We start from the raw sequence: 21,004 nt of genomic DNA, 5'->3' as shown, positions 1-21,004 counted from the left end.
CCTGGGTGAGAGGGTGACCACAGTGGAGGAGTCCGGACACGCCCGGGACGAAGAGATCTCGCAGCTGCAGCAGGAGGTGGTGCGGTTGCGGGACCAGCAACTCTATCTTCAGGCACATGCCGAGGACCTTGAGAACAGGTCCCGGAGGAACAACATCCGGGTCCGGGGAGTTCCTTCCGGAGCAGAGGAGGAAGACGTGGCGGGTTACCTGAGAGACTTGTTCAGAGAGATTCTGGGAGAGCCGGCCGACTTCCCCATCCGGATAGACAGGGCGCATAGAGTGGGCCCGCGGCACCGGTCCTCGGCACCTCCCCCTGATATCCTAGCCTTCCTGACGGACTACCCTCTGAAGGAAAGGATCCTCCGCGAAGCACGAACGAAGCCATCCTTGGACTTTCGAGGTCATCGAGTAGCCCTCTTCCAGGATCTGTCGGCGGTCACGTTGCAGAAACGCAGGGCCTTCAAAATCGCAACTGACTTCCTGCGGGAGCATGACACTCGGTACTCATGGAGCCACCCCTTCCGCCTCATCTTCTGTTGGAACGGGACCCTGCATCAGCTACGCTCCCTCCAGGACACCTGTGGGGTGCTAGGTATCACCGCGATGGACGAAGAAGCACCCAACCCGCGCCGTCGGCGCGTCACCAGAGATGGCTGGCACTCGGTCCCTGGTCGACGGTCTTCTACTTCTTCAGCACGGCCGGATTCACCTACTATTCGAGCGGAAATGGATAGTGCAGTGCGGGAAGTGGCCAGGGACACGGCATCGGGTGAGGTTGCACTGACGGCCTGAGAGAACTCCGGGGGGAGATCGACATCGCTTCAACTGTAATGCAGGTTTGAGGGTCCGGGGGAGGGGGGGGAAGGGTTGGTGCGTAGTGGCTGGACGTCCACTTTTGTAACTTTACGCAGACTTGTCCGCTGAGGACCGGACTGGGACAATGGGTTCTTGGGAACAGTTGGGGGACAAGGGGGTGGGGGGACGGGGTTGTTGGAGTGGTTCCGGTTGCGGGTCGGGGTTGGGGACGGGTGGGGAGTTGGGATGGGGGGAAGGGATCCAGGAGTTGGGAGGGAGGGGGAGGGTCGTCCAGTGCACTGTACGGTTGCTGGCTGTTCTGGCGATATTCATACACCTTAGTTTGCCCGGACGGGGAAGCTGCGCGCACACCTACACTTTCTTCTTTGCTGCTTCTGGTAACGTTATGGGCGCTCATGCACTCCGCCTTATCCGAGCGGGGCCTTCACGCCTTCTTCCACATCCTTCTCTATGCCCCCTGACACTTTTAAAGTTGTGACCCTGAACGTCAGGGGTTTGAATAATCCTGTCAAGCGGAGGGCAGTGCTCTCTCTCCTTGAGAATACACGTGCGGACATATGTCTACTTCAAGAGACGCACCTGCTGCCGCAGGACACACATAGGCTGCGCTCCCGTAAGTTCCCGTCACAGTTCTTCTCCTCCTGCACCACTAAGACGGCGGGAGTGGCGATACTGGTGGCCAGTCAGTTTAAGGGGGAGGTCCTCCACAAGCTCACCGAACAGAAAGGCAGACTGTTAGCATACCGGTTTAGGATTGGGGGCTTACTTTTACGATTGGGTCCCTGTATAACCCTAATGAACGACAGGAACGTTTCCTGCGATCGGCGGTTGAGGATATTACTGCCACGCTAGATAGACATATTGTTCTCAGGGGGGACTTTAACATGGTTTTTGATTCTGCTACGGACAGGTCGGCGCAGCGCTCCCCGCAGGTCGGGGAGTTCTCGGCCGGCTGTAGGGAGTGGCTGGCGGAGGTGGGCCTCCTTGATCTTTGGCAACACCTGCATCCCACGGACAGAGACTATTCGTACTTTTCCCACGCACACAAGACGTATGCGAGGCTGGACCACCTGCTGGTCACGTCTCCGGTGCAGGCGCTGGTCTCGGGGTCGGACATGGGAGTGTTGTCTTTATCGGATCATGCCCCGGTCGATGCTACGTTGTGTCTGCCTCCGGCAGTTCTTCCTCCCAGGACATGGCGCCTCCGCGACACCCTGCTGCATAGGAAAGTGGTGGTGGACCGAATTGAGGACGCGATCCGGGAATATTTGACCCACAACGACAACTCTGACACCGTCCGGGCCACACAGTGGGCAGCCCTGAAGGCAGTCCTCAGGGGGGAATTCTTAGCGATCTCCTCTGCCGAAAATAAAGAGCGGCAGGCTAAGAGGGAAGAACTTACCGATAAGGTCCGCGAGCTTGAACAGATACATCGCAGGACAGGGGCACCTAGAATATGGCGGCAGCTCAAGGATGCGAGAAAGCTCCTGGCGGCCCTGGACTTGGACCGAGCGGAGTACGCTGCACTCCGGCTGCGCCATACCTTTTACACAGGGGGGACCGTTGTGGCAAATTACTGGCCAACAGGCTCCGAGTGGCGCGCCAGAGTCAGCTTGTGAAGGAGATCTCTGACCCTACGGGGACGGTGGAGACGGATGACGCTCATATTGCAGCCGTCTTCCGCGGGTTTTATGAGGATCTCTACACTGGTGAGCCACCAGATGAGTCGGCCATGGCCGCATATTTGGACTCGGTCACCTTGCCCTCCCTGGACCCCCTGCAGGCGGAACACTTGAACCGGGATATCAGGATAGAGGAGGTGATCTCTGCCATCGCCAGGCTTAGACATGGCAAAGCGCCAGGCCTGGATGGCTACACTACGCTTTTCTACAAAACGTTTTGCACGTCGCTGGCCCCTATCCTTACTCGTCTTTTCAACTCGTTTGCTGCACCGGGGGCTATCCCGCCTGATCTTCTACGGGCCTCCATTACAGTTATCCCCAAACCTGGGAAGGACCCGAAGCAATGTGGATCTTACAGACCGATATCTCTTCTGAATGTCGATCTCAAATTATACACGGGGATCCTAGCCGCCCGCTTAGCTCCTCACTTATCCGGTCTTATAGATCCTGATCAGGCTGGTTTTGTCTCGGGGAGGCAGACGGTTGACAACACAAAACGGATCGTCCAACTGCTCGAGAAAGCTTCCCGGATTCCAGGGGAACGAATGTTGTTAGCGGTGGACGCGGAGAAGGCGTTCGACCGGGTGCACTGGCCTTACCTGGAACGAGTTCTGGTGAAGGCGGGCATAGGGGATAAGTTCCGCTCCATGATCCTTAACTGCTACAGACGGCCGACTGCTGTGGTTCGCGTGAATGGGTATACCTCTAGGGACTTTAACATCGAAAGAGGCACTAGGCAGGGATGTCCGCTTTCGCCCCTGCTCTTCGCCCTTTATATGGAACCGTTCGCCCAACGAGTGCGAGACAACCCGGCGGTGACGGGGGTGCGGATGGGAGGTTTCACACACGCTATAAGCCTCTACGCTGACGATGTCATCTTATCGCTTGACGAGCCCCGGACGGCCATACCGGCCTGCATCGAGGAGCTGGCCTCCTTTGGCGCGGTCGCGGGGTTTAAACTGAACATGGGAAAGTCGGTGGCTCTGGATGTCTCCCTTGAGCCGGCCACTAGGACCTACCTACAGGACCAATTCCCCATGCTTTGGTCATCAGCGGCGGTACCCTATCTGGGGATCCAGATAGCTCCCACTTTGCCGGCCATGGTATCGGCTAACTACACGGCACTGGGTGCAAAGATCAGGGAGGAATTAGGCCGATGGAACCGCGGCACCCTCTCCTGGTTGGGCAGGATAGCCGCCATTAAAATGACGGTCCTACCTCAGGTGCTTTACTTGTTTCGGGCCCTACCGCTCCAGCCGCCGGTCGGGTGGATCCCGCAACTACAGACGGACGTTTCGCGCTTTATCTGGCAGACGAAAAAGCCCAGAATGCGCAGAGCCCTCTCACTATTGGCTCCTGAAGCAGGAGGTTTGGGAATACCTGACTTTCGTAGGTATTTCCGGGCAGCGCAGTTGCGTTACCTCGTGGAATGGAGTAGGTGGGAATCCGACAAGCACTGGCTCTTCCAGGATCAGGCAGTGGCGGGTAGGCCCTTGCAGGAAATTCCATTTCTGCGCCGGATTCACCGGCCCAAAAATTTGTACGCCTCCTTTGTTACAAGGGTGCCACTGCGGGTCTGGGATGCCACTGCCATTACGTGGAGCCTCACCTCATTCCCGTCGCCACTCACACCGTTGGTGGACAATCCGGACTTTACCCCAGGAATGGAAAGGGGAGCATTCACACACTGGAGACAGGCGGGGTGTAGAGCCCTGTGTCACATGTACGGCCCAGAGGGGGGTGTCCCCTTCCCGCAGTTTCGCCAGGAGTTTTCACTCCCTGAGACCGAGAGGCACCGCTATATGCAAGCTCGCCACTGGGCTCTTCAACCGCGGGTGAGAGCGATGGCCGATAGGCACTTTCTACCATACGAACTGTGGCTGCTATCGCGTACGTCGGATTCAAAATTGATTTCGGATCTCTATAGGTTGCTAAAACCGCCTTCCACACACCTCTATAACCCGGGAGGGAGCGCTGGGAACGGGAGTTGGGGAGGACACTGAGCCCTAAAGAATGGGAGCACATATCCTATAGAGCGAGGCATTCAGCGTACCACATGGGTCTCACGGACACACTGACCAAGGTCTCCACCTATTGGTACTACACACCAGAACGGGTTCACGAATTTGACCGTAGCAAGGAGGACACATGTTGGAGGGGGTGCGGGCACCGGGGTATACTTACACACATTCTATGGGATTGCCCACTCCTGGAAACCTACTGGAGGGAAGTGCTGGATGAAATTGATTCCCATTTTGGCATTGAACTACCACGCTTCCCCGCATACACCTTGCTGGGGCTCCCGAATGTGCTGATGTACCCACTCAGATCCCGTAGGGGTAGGCAGATTGCCTTCGCGCTAGGTTCAGCAGTCCAAAATATCCTGATACATTAGCGCACTGCCACGACTCCCTCTATTACGGGTTGGCTCCATAGATTGTGGCACGTGTTGGGCATGGAGAAGTTGTCGCTCACAGTAGCGGGGGATATAACGCAATTTAATGAGCTTTGGCAGCCATTTCATTCCTTACTGCTAACAGAATTTAAAGAACTTACCTGTCCCAAGTACCTCCACCTCATGCGGCTCACGAGCCCAGCAGCGCCTGGCCCGTGAATTGATGGGAGATTCACTTCCCTGTAGGAGGTGGCTTTGGTGTACACTTTGGATAGGGTCTGTGCACTGGACGTAGGGTGGGGAGGGGGGAGGGGGGGCAGGGATCGGGGAGTTGGGATGGTGGGGTTTTGGGGGGGTGTTTGCACTGGAAATGTTATCTTATACTGCGACACTGCATACCATGTACGGCTCTGGTGGACTGGCACACACATACTGCACCTGACAGTTCCCCGCCGAGGATGGGGCTCTGCCCGCCCTAACAAGACGCTCCATGATGATGTATGTTTGTCCTTGTGTGTTGTGCTGAATAAAATACTTTAAACCTAAAAGTCTCTATCAGAAAAGCTAGGTAATCTACCACCTTCATATAAGCACTCACTGAAATGCCATCCATGTTGATAGGCCATGTTCATTGTTGATTCCTCTTATGAATGAGAGGTATCTTGTCATACTTACACCAATACATGTATGGCACACCGTGTGAAAGCAAAGACGTTTTAAGTCATGGGCAAAATGGGCTCAGACCCAGGGCCCCAGCCTTTCAGGGGCCCCCTGATAGAATCAGCTCTGCTTTTGCCCCAATGACCTGGAACAATTCTTAAATACGTTGTGTAAATACCGTTTTCGTTTATTTCATTTTTAATGTGGGTGATGTGTGAGAATCTATTAACAGACATTTTGCATAAAAATGTGTTTGTTTTATAAACCATCCATACAAAAAAATCTTTTAGATCAAAACAGGACCTCACATATGAGAAATGAAAGGGGTCCAGTAATATTAGTGAGCTGCTGCTATGTTACAATATTATACAGGTCACTACCCCTGAATATCAAATGTAAACACATATTGAATTTCAACCAATGTCCCTGTGCACTTCCAGTGGCCTGGCCAAAGAGGGCATGAAATAGATGAAACTGGATCATAAACTCATAGCTGTTCTGAACAGGGGACCCCAAAATACATTTGGCCCAGGACACCCAAAATCCTTAAGCTGTCTTGTGTGAAAGGCTTTTTTGTCTCTACACAAGGGTCAGGATGGTATCCCCTTGTGAAATAAGTTATATAAGTGTTGTTCTAGGATGGCGGGGCTACACTGCCTGAATCTGTCCCTATGCCTCTTCTGCTACGGCTTTAGTAGGAGTAGCTACGGAGCGGAAGAGCTTTAGCCATCATCATAGATTTCTGTCCTGGCGTTTTCAGACTCGTATTCTGACGCAAAGTAAGCTGTTCCATGCTTGACCCAAGGATAAATAAATTATGGAGCTGTGTAAATATCATGGCCCAGATGTAAGCAGGACACACTTTAGGTGTTAGGAGCCTCTTCCGAACTGTTTCTCTGCCCACAGTTGGCACAGGCCTACAATAAATGATTACAAAGTATAGGGGGTTCTGTTTAAAGATACAATGTGATAAAGGTGGAATAGCAGAAAGGTCCATTTTCTTCGGGGGCCAGACCATGCATACATCAGCAGCAGACATCTCATGAATGTCTAAAGGAAAAATTCCAAACCCTTTCCCACAGACACAGAAAGCCAGTTACTAAATTTGGCCTTATCCAGCATGCTGCAATGCTCATCAAAACGGAGGTCAAAATAAAGGAGTACTATGACCCAGATGATCTTGAACACTATTTTAACTCCTTTCAAGATTAGGATTTGTTTCTATAACTATTCAAAAATGGGTTAGAGATTTAGTACCAAGTCTGGTGTCATGATTATAAACATCTTCCTATTGATTGGGTACATCCAAGCCTTCAAGAGCATAAAAAGCCAAACCAACAAGTGATGTATTGTGTTTCAATCGAAGGTAACTACAGATAGAGACCAGAGATCAATTGTAGATAATAGGATGATTTTTAATACATTAGGAAAGCGAGCCGCCCATCCAGCACCCTGTCAGGACTAACTGCAGCTACCAACTGTCTAACCGGTTGGAGTTCTAGAAACAGAATTCAGGAGCTGGTGAAAGGCACAACAGATAACATCTTGAAACCAATCACAACGTATTTGACACTACAAACATGTGATACACAGCAGAACATGGTATTCTATAAACAAGAACATAACGGTAAAACAAGAAGCTAACAAAACTATTACCTAAATAAGAAAAGGCATTTACGTCCTCTAGAATTCAATTCTTAATACAAAAAGTTCTATATTTTGTATTCTGGTGCCAACCTCACTATAGAGATCTTGTTTAAATTGGGCTTTGGATCTCTATAATCCATAAAGGACACAAAGCTAACTACTACTTTTCGTGCACCCTTTTCAGTGTGGGGCATAAACACCACATCGTTTGCATAAAACAATAGTTTTATTGTCAAAGTGAGGAGTATTAAACATATTCGTCCTTAAGGAATACTCCAGACCATTCATACTGAGTGTAAAAAGAAAAACGCACCACTGCCTAACTCCTCTTCAAAGTAAATACTATCAGTGCAAACTTCAGTAGTCCTAAATGTTACCTTAGCAGTAACATCCCCAAACTACTGGCACAGGAAATCTGTGAGAACAGTGTCGGCACTTATTTTAGAAAGTATATTCCAGACTTTGGACTTTTAATGTAATCATATGCTGAACTTAGGCCCATGAATGGTAGATAGATAGAGCCCCTCCTCCCCCCAACACCATTGTATATTTACAGATCAAAAACATAGATTTGTGATCAGTAAATGTACTGATTATATGATGCGTTTTTTCATAGAACCCAAATTGGCTCTAATGTCATACTGGGTTTCCACCAAAATACCCTTACCCTGCACCCAGTCCTGGAGTCTTTTCAGAGTAATCCTACAAGCAATCTTAATGGCAATGTCTAATAAATATAAAGAGTGATAACAAGGGGAGACCTCCTTGTCCAACTCTTTTAAAGATCGGCACAACAATCAACTGTAACCAAGAACATGGAAAAGTAGTGCTTCTAGATGTGTTAATAACGCTTGTCACAATTGGTGCAAACAGAGCAGAATGATGTTTAAGTAAATCCATAGGGACTAGTGCCTCACCTAAGGGAAATGCTTGAATCGCTAAGATGGTCTATTGTAAGGCAAATACTATTGCACCACCTGGAGCAGTAGAAGCTATGGTACTGTTAGCTGGTGTTGCCGAATTGTACAAGTTCCCAAAATAAGAAATTTGCATATCAGCCTAAATGTGAACATCTAAACAATGGTGGTCTGAAAAAGTATAACTATTGAGAATACTTAAAAAGGCTCTGCAAACCTTATTTGCTCTAGTGAATAGACGACCTTATCAGCATTCCTAGAAGCTAACTTGCCATGTTTGAGGGCTTCTTTGTATATGACCCAGAAATTGGAAACCTCTTCACTGTTTATTAGAGAAAGCTTAAAAAATGATTTAACTATTGATTGGTCAAAGAACATTGTCAATTAAACAATTTGAGGGCGGCATTTACTCATCTATACACCCTAGAAGCTCTGAGAAGATCAAATACCTTGGAATTAATGTTACAAACCGTGTCCACAGTCAAAAGGCTATTGAAAATCTCGAAAGATGTTTCTAATCCTTTATGAATTGTTCCAAAATAAAATCAGGGTGAACCATGCATTATTGTAGCCTTAGGCCACCATCCTTAACCCACGACATCAAATAACTTAGGAGGATGTTGGCTTTGCCAGATTGGGCAAATGGAGACCCAAATGGACACTAAAGGGTAGAGTATTGCCAGAATAATGGCATGCTTTTCCCAAAAAAAACACAGGAAATATAAATACCCAGTAATCCTTGAGGAACCTCTAACTTTAAAACTAGGAATAGACAAGGGACATTGGCAAGAAACACTATTGGCATTTTGAGGGATCCATTTGGTAACCACTTCCAATAAATATTCATAGTGTATATCCGCCTGAGGGGAAAACAAAGTGTCCTGCCACTGTCAATATCAACAATAACAACATCATAATAACAGGACCCAAATATAGCATACAAATCACTCACGAGGATAAGGGGGCCTTCCCTCAAACTCTTATAGACATAGAGAATTAGAACATTGCCTAAACAATTATTTAATGTCTTCCAAACTGGCAATTCAGGAAGAATTAAAATTGTCATTATAAAAATTCAAAATTGCAAACTCAAAAACTTTTTTAAAAATAAAATGTATGTCTGAATATTTAAGTAGCAGGCGTAGTTCGCTCATGTTACAATCAAAGTGTCAGCCACCGAAATGATTAGGCTGCCCTTTGCTCTTCCAAAAGTCCAAGAAGTAGCTAAAACAGATAAAGAGGCACAAGCATCCAAGTTATACATAGTTAAGGCCCAAGTCTCGTTCAAAAGGATGATGTTGCAAGATCTAATTAAATCTACATTCAACATTTTAGGTCCTAACCCAGTAGCGTTCAATCAAAGAATGCTAATATTCCTAGGCACAGTGTCTGATGTAGAGGCAAGGGAAACAACTGATCTATGATTGAGGGCCACAACACTTACATTCAGTGTACTGGCAAAGTCAACAAAGGCATTGTCAACCACGGGATCAGCTAGGGCAACCGTATGATTAGCCTAAGTGGTCCCATCCTTTGACAAAGGATTTGTCACAGCTGTTGGCAGAGGCTCAACAGGCATCAGTCAGTCATTCAAATAAAGAGAAGATAAGGGGGGAATCTATTAGATAATGGCAACTAAGACTACTATGATTGATGGGAGGCAATAGTGTCCGGATTCACTGCTTACAACAAGCAGGCATTGGGTGTCCATAAAAGAACCCAGTAGAACTGCTTTGAGTCTTCCAAAGTAAACGTTCCTCTGTAAATCCAAATAAACTTTTCAGCAGGAGAGAATTACCAAAGTTGACCACTACTCAATAACCAGTCACAGATCTTCGAGTACTTACCAATCCACGAGAATCTTCTAACCATCTTAACTTCAGAGAAAAAAATAATATTGGTGTGCAGACAATGCATAGTTTTATATTTCAAATGGGCAAAGTCTTCCTTCTGCACGCTCATAAGGGAAAACATGCCAACCAAAATCATGATATATGAAGTTGCCTGAGGAAGTAGCTGATTAGGAGATACACTACAGGAATGTTTACTCCCTAACTGTGGACCCATGATCTACAAAAACCAACTGAATTAATGTTAAAAGCAGGCAAAGAGTTGTTGCTTTTAGAAACAGATGGAAGAAGAATGTTTGTGAATAAAGCTGGAGATAGCATATTACCATGCTCTTCTGTGTTCTTCAAGTGACAAGCCACAAGCATTGAGAGAAATCTGCGATAAGGCAGATCTTATATTCAATTATTGACAAACTTTCAGCAAAATATTTTAAATGCGCGTTATCAGGCTCTTAAAGTGCTCATATTGCAAAGATAAAATATCGGCCACTATAACTTCATGCACAACATTTCTAGCACGGGAACAACTCCAAAGTGACTGACATGAATTCCATTGTAAAAACCCCATCTTCTTCAAGTAAGACGGGTGGATGTAAAGAAGCCTAACTCTTTCACAATAAGACTAAGAAATACATGAATCAAAATGACTAATTTGTTTTCACGTTGAAACAGTTTGTTGTTCGCTTTCATGATGATGGTGAAAGAATCAGATATGTGGATGTTATACATGTGTGTTAGTATTGTCTACTTTATCACTTAAAAAAAGGGGGACCTCTTTGAGATCTATTATGGTTACACAGAAAGTAGAGACCCGCTACGTTATATCTCATCACCCTAGTAGACATTACTCTAAATGGAGGGACTAGTTAGTAATTAGTTTAGGACTTAAAATCTTCCCATCCCCCTGAACACTGATCCATTTCAGAATGATTTTACACCAGCAACGCGAGCAGATCCCTTCAAAGGTTGAAGAGTAGGGGATTGTAGGATGATAGTTGACCTTTTCAAGGGGAGAGTGATTAAACCATTACCTGTAGTGTAAGTTAGATTTCTTCTCAAGGATAAGTAAAGTCTTAGTTATGCTGAGCTACAGCACTAGATCCTCAAACAAGAGATTAAAAGTGCAGGTATTTGAGAGAAATCACCTTTCAAATCTCTGCTACCTAAATTACTAGGACCTTTAGGTCATGATATTAATCAGCTCCATTTCAAAGACGAAAAAGCCCCATATAACCACCTGGGAGAAAACATTGCATAGATAACGAGAGATTGGGAGACCCTTGAGACAGGCGTACGTAGGAGCTCCTTTTTAGTTGGGACTTGTCAAATCCATTATAAAATTCTTTACAATTGGCACAATATGCCAGTATGAACTCACCTCATGTACCCTGCCAGTCAGTATTGCTGGAGAGAGTAAGGAGGATGGGTAACATCATACACATTTGGTGGGTATGCTCCAGAATCACCCCATTCTGGAGGTGGTGGCAAAGGCACAAAGAAGATGTGAGACTATTCTATGCCTTTAGACTCTTGGGTAATGTTCCTGGTCTGCGGCCAACGGGATAGAAGCTCATGCCTTGCACTGATGTGCACTTGATATGCAAATGCCGCAATAGCGCTTTACTAGAAGTAAGGGTACTGCCCTTGCCAACACACTATCATCAGAGATTATGAAACCTATCACTAATGAAACATCTAAATAGAAACATTAGTGGGAATCGCCTACAACTAGGGGGGAGATGGAAGATACTGCTTGATTACTTAGCTGGGGGGGGCTGCCAAACACCATATGCCCTCATAGAAGGAGGGCGATAAGATAGATTGATCCTCTAAAGATTCCTGTAGCCATCACCGACTAAGGGGAGACGGACAGATGACAGTTATGTACGTGCAACCTTTCTAAAAACTGAGAAGCTTCTTTATCAGATCAACTTTCCGGAAGATCTGGATTGTTCCTATAGAGTGGGGGAGGGGTGTAAAGAGGGAATAGGTGATCACTTGAGATGGTTCTGTATAGGCGAAATTGTCTGCACAGTGCTCACTTATGTTTGGGTTCTTGCTATATTCATTGTGCAATCAATAAAATAATTGCTGAACAAAAAATCCACACATATCATTTCTACTTGTTCGTTTTCAGTTGTGTCACTGCCTGAAGTTCTGGTATTGTCTAATATATTTAGAGGAGTTCAATATTACATAGCAACTGTTGATAGTGAACAAGTGACCTTCGGATTTGTTCGAAAAAGAAAGCATATTTGGAAGAAAAATGGGTTGGGGAGCTGTATAGGGGCCGATAACACGTTTAAATCTATGAATAGCATGTAAAAAGCTTTTGTGAACATATTAGAGAAGATTGGGTTAAATGTATCACAATTCCCCATTCGATAGCCTCAAATCAGCATTTCTCAATATTTTCTAGGGATAACAGTTGTTTTGGGATAAACAGGCCATTAAGACTTGACCTACACTGATAACCTTTTAGCACCCTCTTAATTCTAAGGATAGTGGAGTGTTTTGCTTAATTTCTTAAAGAGCTGCAGTTTCTTGAGGCCTATTTTGTGTGTTATTAAACAGGACCAGTAAAATAGTAACAGAAAAATAATGTATTCAATTATCTAAAAAGTAACTAAAACACCTATTGAACATATAACATACTTGATTCAGCCAATTACTTAATATTAATATTGGAATTTCTCCACGAGAAGGACTGGCAGAAGGAATTCCACCTCAAACATCACATGTGGATTTTTTTCAGTGTTTTCACTTCAGTGTCAGAATGTAGCTCAAGGACAGCAGTGATCAAAAAAGACCATCCCTCAACATTTGCACTGTTATAAGATATTCTTAAAATTGAATCAGTAAAACTGCAGGCAAGAACAACAAGAACCAGACACTGACACCACGAGGAAGGTTACTCGTGGGATTTTAATTCAGCTATATATATACAGACACACACACACACACACACACACACACACTTTCAAGGAAAGGAAGCCTTGATAATAGTACAACATTGAGCATAAATTATGTATACGGGATAATGGACATCTAAAGTCAACATTCCCGTTTTTCCTTGGGAACTTTGGCAATGATCTACACTAAGAATGACTACTGTTTACAAAGTAACTTGCACAACGGGGGAGCTTGCTACATTGATGAAGGAAGAGGGTATGCAGTTTCTAAGGGGGTCAAGAGAAAGAGATATACAAGTAGGTGCCATGTACAGACAAGGTAGGTTCCAGCAGGGATGGGTAGGTCTCTCATCTCGCATCCACAAGAGTGTAGGACACTTTAATTCAGTGTCATATGTCCCGGCAGATACTGTTGAGGCGAGGCTATTAGAGCATCTAGGTTGTCCTCAACATCTGTGGATACTTTATCTACATGTTCACCACGTGGGAGGTAGGTTTCCCACCTCACCACGCCGTGTAGATAGTTCTTTTATATGGTCCTGAAGAATTGCCATTGATCTTTCAGACATTCAAAGGCAAGAAACATGTCGACCTCTTGAGAGTAGAGCGTAGTTATCTTGACACATTGTTCTCAGATAGACGCCACTCCGTATTATTAACCAGGCGGTTAGCCTACCAGAATAAAATTACCCTTAGGACTACCCGACCTGTTTTAATCACCTTTTTTTCACCACGGCACCACATGTACACCCGTTAGGCCCCTCACTGCACCATATGGCAAGGAACAAAAGACCTCCGCCAAAGAGCCCCTCATTGGGTGCCCATCGGGTATTGCAGCGCCAACCCAACGAGGAGCAGGCCTAAATGATGAAGCAGGACACCTAGTTGGCTGCGTGCGTGAGGGCCCTAGTTCCAAAGGGAGGAATTCCCTTTCCCTCCCTTCTCTGTAGGGCTACCTTGTCTGTACATGGCACCTACTTGTATATCTCTCTCTCTTGACCACCTCAGGTACTGCATACCCTCTTCCTTCATCGTAGTCTTGGGCATGTATGCTGGACCTTGTTAAAGCCCGCTTATCCCCTGTTGTTGATATATATGAGCTTGCTTCATTGTCTTTGAAAATATGTTGCTAAGCTGCTGCTAAAGTTATAATTAAGTGTATTCGACTACTGCATTTCAATATTATTCATTGTAAGAGCCTATCTCATAAAAGAAATAAAGAAATATTTAGCATTATTCCCGTCTTTCCTGAACTATACCCAGATCTCTAAATCTGGTTAAAAACAACATTTGTCTAAATAGGCTTATATAGGTGTCCATTATACTAAGGTATAGGAAATTAGAAATAGGTGGAAGAAGGCTATATATACACATTTAAATTTGGGTGGCTGTTCAGATGTTAAACCAATATCGATCAGAGTTTATTGACAGTATTATGCTAATCAGTAAATTAACATATTCAGAAAGACATTCATTGTCCGTCCACGTCGATTATAATAGGATACAGCAGTTAAGGAACATATGGCATTCAGTATTTTTTTAATTAATTCTGAAGTACCTTGATTTAAGGTTGGAGCCATGTTTCTTGTTAAAACTTGCAGATCGACCTCGAATCACTTCTGACTCAGGAACAACCACGACAACCTGGGGCTTCTGGACAAAGCAACACCCATTGTGCACTCCTACGTGCAGCCGCCGTTCTTGGATTGCGACTTTGCCTCCATCAGGGAGCATGTAGTTATCCTAGAATCAAAGAGTGCCCGGTTTTAGTGTTTATTTTGTTAAAGAAATCAACGTTACGCATCTATATCAGGTTACCTTTAAGTTGTAGCATTGTAGCCATGGATGAAGCCTTGGTGTAGGACAAACAAACTAACAACAGCTAGCCATGGCGAACAAACAATATGAGATGTAGTATTGGCTATGTTTGTAGAATCATTTGCAAGAGAATATACATGTGTTTTCTTGCATAATTCTTTCACACAGAGAAGCAATATCCTGGATAACATTTTTTCACATATTCTTGAGCTAGTAATTTAGTTTACCATAATTACAAACAAGTCAGGTTGCTAATGAGCACATCACATTTCATATGTGCAATATAGGAAAACTTGTGTTCACGCTGAAGCTGGCACTCTTGCACCAAGCTCACCTTCTGCAAATTGATTGGGAAACTGCCAGCACCACCTGAAGTACAAGGAGTATGAATGAAGCCCCCCTTCTGGGCCACATGTCCCTTCCCCATAAGCTGAGTTTCACAAAACATCTCAGTCCAGTGTTCACACAGGTTGGGCTGGAGCATAGTATATGTTCAGAGAGGAGCAAGTAAAGGAAAGGGAGCGTTAACTCAAGGGTTTAGGAACTGCCATTAAGATAATGGTTTAATTGCTTTGCCATCTTGCCCTATGTCTTCTTCAACTGGCTAGGAACATGCATTCACAGCCCATTACATGTTATGTTGTTGTGGGTAGAGAGTGTTTGTCATATCAAGCTTCAGGCACAACAAGTGTAGAGACCTAAGGTTGCATGTTTAAAGTAAGGTGCATCAAGGGGATAAAGCTTACAGAAAACATGATCGGTGGGACATATTATTGCCATATCAATATGTGTGGCGGGTACATGTATTTTAAGCACATTCAATGCTGCCTTTAATTTTGTGGAATGAAGCTGAAGTTTCTGATGAGGCTGGACTTTGAAGCTACAATATTTAGCGATACAACAGACTTTCCACCGCTTGTTCATCTTGAATAATGACTACATTTGTGAAGAAATACTAATTTAGGGTGCTGGAATCACCCTGGTCTGGCACAGTCCTCCCAGTAAATGAGGCATTAGTAATGAGTTGGATAACGGAAAAAATAATTTGTTGCTTCAAGTGAAATTCCGCAAATAACTTCCAAATAAACCAGCTTTCCCAAGAGACCTAATTCATGCCAAAGAGGCATATTCTGTCACAGGCAGATGTAGCTAACATCTGAGCCTGCCCCCTCCTTTGTCCCTCTTGTCAGCCAGGCACCAATACGAGTGGGAGAGGAGCTGCCCCAGAATCAATTTTGAGTAGCCACAGAGGAGAGGGTGTTAAATTCCCAGAACACACCTCTAGGGTGAGCACAAGAGTTCGGCATAGGGGTGGAAAGGTTATGCTTTCCTGGGTTTAGGTAGAGAGGGGCACTGTGGGATTGTTTGCAGTAGGGCACACAGTAATTGCTCCAAAATTGGGTAGGGTCACCCCTGGAAACTTTTACCCCATTAGGTAGGGAGTGGCTGGAAGTTTCCCACAACCACGGGCTGGTGCCAGGCATAAATGTGGCAGCTGCAGTACTCCACTCAGAAAACTTTCAGGGTGCTGGACGCTTGGTTGGGGTCAAAGTGCACTCCAAACAAATCCTGAAACCTAGGACTTGGAAACTTTTTGGCTCTAAAGACCCCCGGAGGACCGGGACTAACCTGCTAAGCCAATCTGATGAAAGTGTGTTGCTGCTGGGTCAAAGATTCAGGTTGCTCGCTGTCTGAGTGTTTCCGCAGCAGCAAACCAGATTCAGCTTGAATTATAATGGTTGCTCCTTTGTGACTGAACTATGCTACACCTCTCTGATGAGGCCTAATAAAAGCAAAATAAGTGTCAGAGGTTGCTTTTATTCAACTTGGCATGGATGTTTTATCAATCCAAAGCAGTAATACAGTGCCTGGAATTGTAAAAAATATTTTAATATTTTACAGCATGGATGGCACTAGCTAATCCTATGCTTAAAGACTTTGCTATAAAAATGGCACGAAGTTGTGTCAGGTTTTAAAGTCTTTATTTCGATTTATAAAAAAAAAATCATAAAAGACAGATCATAACAAACATTGATTAATTATAAATACATATTCATTAAATTCATAAAATTAGTATTATATGACATAAAAGACAATCCTGAATGAAAATTACTAAAATTAAAAAAAGAAAGGGTTAGAGCGGGAAGGCTTACAGATAAGTTCCGAACAATATTCAGTGGCAGAAGCAGAAATGAACAGTCCAATTATGTGATGTTAAGTGGGTCAAAAGAGGACATATACATGGTCAATAAGCAGAGCAAAAAAATATTCAAACAGAAATAAATCACAGTAATCACAGTAATTAGACTAGTGTTTTGACCTTATTATCCAGGCCCACCCCAGATATTTTGCCAGGCTCACTGAAGTAACCTCTGAAGTGTTAGTTTTTAATAAACAAATGGCCTCATCGGATTTTCTAATGGGCAGACGCTGGAACAATGGTTTTAACCATTTGGCTCTCGGTGCCGAATATCTAGGGCAGGCAAACAAGAAATGACCCACTGTTTCCTTATGGCCCGGGCACCATCTACAATGATCCGTGGTGCTAGTTGACCAACTTTTCGTAAATGTGTTCAGTGGCAATGCTCCCACCCGGAACTGGTGGTAGAGTTTCCTGTCCAAAGATTTGGAGACTGTGTCCCAATATTGTTCACGGGATGGGTCCAGCTTAAAAGACAAGAACCTACCCGTGAGGTTGGTGGAGCTTGAAGCGTTAACTCTGGACTGGCGGAGCGTAGCCCAGTACAGTTCTTTAAGTGCTAATTTAGATGGAAAGATACTAGTAGTGGGAGATGTCCAAAGCTGCTCTAGCCCCATATCCGTCAAAGTGGATTTTACCATTTTGAACCAATGGATTTTCCCCGAGCCCCTAATTGACCTGACTTCTGCTACCTCATTTGCAAATGAAGTGAGGTCGGGGGATGTCCATAAGCGCCTCCAGAAGGCGACCAATCTGAATCTGGCCATCTCGTTGATCGCGGGACAACCCATGTCCAAGCAGAGAGGGATGGAAGGGGACGACGGTGGCAAGCCCACCAAGTTTCTTAAGAATTTGCATTGTATTTTAAACAGTCCCGTAAGGTCCATGTAGCCCCATAGTTCTGCACCATATAGAATAGCTGGGTTAATTTTGGCATCATAGATTTTAAGCGCCGGGATAACCCGCTTGGTGATGGATTTTTTTTGTTCAGTTAGTAGGCAGCCGGTAAGTCGGGCAAGCTTGAGATGTTGTGCACCGACTTGGGCTTTCCATCTCAGACGGCTGTCCAAAGTGACCCCCAGATATACCATGTTCTCCACTTGGTCCAGTTTAACACCACCCATACTAACTGTGCTCCGGACAAAGCGGTTCTTTGTTAGGACCATAAACTTGGTTTTCCCAACGTTCACCTTGAGGTTGCTGATGACACAGAACTCCTCAAAGCGGTCCAACGCCCGCTGTAGACCGCAACGTGTTCGAGAGAGGAGTAGGGTGTCATCAGCAAAGATGAGCATCGGGAATCGCTGGCCTGCAAGCATTGGGGCGTCCGTCGGAGTATCCTTAAAAAATTTGACCACTTGGTCAATAAACAACAAAAAAAGGGTTGGTGCCAGGACACACCCCTGGCGGACACCTCGAGTTACTGGGAAATGTTCCGTCACTTGGCCCTGACCTCCCCATCTCACCCTTGCAAAATTGTCCTCATGCAATTTGGTTATTAGGACAAGTAACTCCTCGGGCATTCCCAAACTCCTCAAAACTCCCCACAGTTTATCCCTCGGGACTAGATCGAACGCGGACTTCAGATCAATAAACGCTGCGTAGATGGTGCCACCGCCAAGCTGAACCACCTTCCAGTAGATCAGACAAAATCTGAACACCTGGTCGATGGTGCTCGTTCCTGATCTGAAGCCCGCCTGCATGGGAGATAGTATGTCCTCTAGTTCGATCCAGCCTTGGACCCTACCCAGGACCATACGTGCAATGAGTTTTTGTATTGAGTCGATGAGACTAATCGGGCGGTAGTTACCTGGGTTAGATCTACTGCCCTTTTTGTAGATGGGTAAGATCTCCGCCCCCTTCCAGGATTTGGGTATGCTTGCACCAGCAGCAATAGAGTTGGCCACCTTAGTGATATAGGGCATCCACAGAGCGGGATTAGCTTTGAACAGGTCGGCTGGTATAAGATCCATGCCCGGCGCTTTCCCTCGCGTAGTAAGGCTTAGTGCCAGCTCAACCTCTTTTTCTGAAAAGATAATGTTCTCGATTTGCATGGGTGAATGAGGTGACATCACCAGAGAACTTGGAAATTTGGGATTCTCAGCACAGAACTGGGTCGAGTAAAATGTCACCCAATCAGAGGGGGGCACATGGTTTGCGGGGATGCATGCGTCCGGGTCCTTCCCCCACTTGACTATTTCCCAAAATTTGATGGGGTTATTAGATATGGAGGCCTCCAATAGGTCCGACCAGTACTTATTCTCCCACTCCCGTTTAGCTTCCCACTGCGTTTTCCTATAGATTAATCTAGCCGCTTTCACTGATCCCATAATCCGAGACTAAACTGCTTTAATAAGTTGGGTATGGGCTTCCCTACATTTGTTGTTATACCATTTCTTAGGGCGGGTAGGTATTTTAGTGGTTCCCTGGTGACATGGTTGTGAGAGCAGGGATTTAAGATCATCAAAGCAACGGTCATGGAGTTTTATGATGTTATTAGCCGTTTCGGGGTTGTCGCCCGACTGATCATATGCCAACATCTCATTGTATGTATTGGTAACCATAGTGTTGACATTATCCCTTAGTGTATCATCCTCCACAATTTTAGACCATTTTAACCTCTTCCTGTCGTTGGTTAAAAAAGCATCCCCAGTCTGTGAGGTACCGAGTTTCTCGGATCTCACAAGACCTTGTATCCTTAGTTGCAAGGACAGGGGGTTGTGGTCACTTTCTGGGCGGGATAATACTGCCATATCCACCAGCAGGGGCCAGTCTCCGAGTTTTAACAGGATGTAATCAATACGGCTTTTTCTTAACCCGTTGTCAAAAGTGAAATTCGCTTCCTGGTCTGATCTTGCACGGCCATTACAGGCCCGAAAACCCCTATTTAGACAAAGGGCCATCCAATTCACCGCTGCCTCAGTTGCGATTACCGGTTTAGAGGGCAACAGATCGGGGATACCCCATACTGCATCCTCCGCGGAGCCCCAACTGTCCCCTGAGTCAGGTAATGGCTCGAAGGTGCAGTTTAGGTCTCCTGCTAGAAGGGTGACAGGATCGCTATCTAAGCGTGCCAAAATAGGGTCCAATACTTCCATCAGGGGAGGGGAGCGGCCTCCTGGCAACCCTCGGGCATATATATTGATCAGGATCAATTCCCGATGGCCGGTCTTGCTCAACTTGATGATGAGGATATCAGGGTCCAGTACTTTGAGTTCTGTGGGATAGTATCCCAAGGATTGCTTCACCCAGATCAATAAACCCCCTGAGGCTCGCCCTTTAACACTTCTAATTGCTGGTTTAAAGAAGTTAATGTAACCCTGCCTGAATGTTTGTTCGGTTGCCCAGGTTTCCTGGAGTAGGATAATATCGTATTTATCCATAAACTCCAGCCAGTCGTCAGAGTGGATACGACCTTTAACCCCGGCCACATTCCAGGACACGAGGGTAAGTATTTCTGGGGTGGGATCCACAAAGGGTACCAGCAAATCTGTAGCTGCAAGGGTGCCCTGTCCAATCTCACCGTCTCTCCCATTTTCAATACGCCCAGGGGTGTTCTGGTTTCCCCCAGTCCTCAAGGGAACTTCCACTTCACTCAATGGCGATATGGAAGTTCCTGTTAGTGCTGAGGCCCCCATACACTCTTCCACTGTGGTAGCAAGCTGCGGGAGCACCTCGCTCGGCCTAGCTGCCAAAAGGCCAGAATTTTCTGAGGATTCGGCTACGCAAGACCAAGTTTGGAGTCAATCGTTGGCCTCAAGATCAGATAGAGGGCCAAAATGATTGAAGAGTGACAAAAAATGCGGAGGTTGGGGAGTCCTAATTATTGGGTAACTCCTGATGGATGGTTGACCATGTCTAGGGCCCTTTAGAGTAGAACTCTGCCTATGTGGATAGAAGTATGATAGGCCCAATGTCTGAACGTCCCCCTGTCTGGCAAACCTGGCTTTTCTGCAAATCGTATCCACCACCCAGGGGTCCTTAAACGAGATTAAAATGCAATCACCCTCCAGGTCTTTAGTACCATGGCCCACCCAATCAACTCTTCTTACATACAGAATTTCAGTTGGCGAAGATGGAGGTAACGGACGGTTTTTATTCAACCA

General features: G+C 45.8%; 1 protein-coding gene across 2 annotated transcripts in view; it reads right to left on the bottom strand.

The window, feature by feature from the left end:
• Positions 1-21,004, bottom strand: part of NPHP4 (nephrocystin 4) — a 941,192-nt gene that overhangs the window by 554,929 nt on the left and 365,259 nt on the right. For both annotated transcript variants that reach the window (XM_078642627.1, XM_078642628.1), the window contains exon 8: positions 14,439-14,623. In XM_078642627.1, coding sequence (XP_078498753.1) covers positions 14,439-14,623 — 185 coding nt within the window. The remainder of the gene's footprint in view (positions 1-14,438; positions 14,624-21,004) is intronic.

The sequence above is a fragment of the Lissotriton helveticus genome, chromosome 5_1, assembly GCF_964261635.1.
Source record: "Lissotriton helveticus chromosome 5_1, aLisHel1.1, whole genome shotgun sequence".
Lineage (NCBI taxonomy): Eukaryota > Metazoa > Chordata > Amphibia > Caudata > Salamandridae > Lissotriton > Lissotriton helveticus.
The sequence above is the reverse complement of the archived record's forward strand: the minus strand, read 5'-3'. Positions and strand labels throughout refer to the sequence as shown.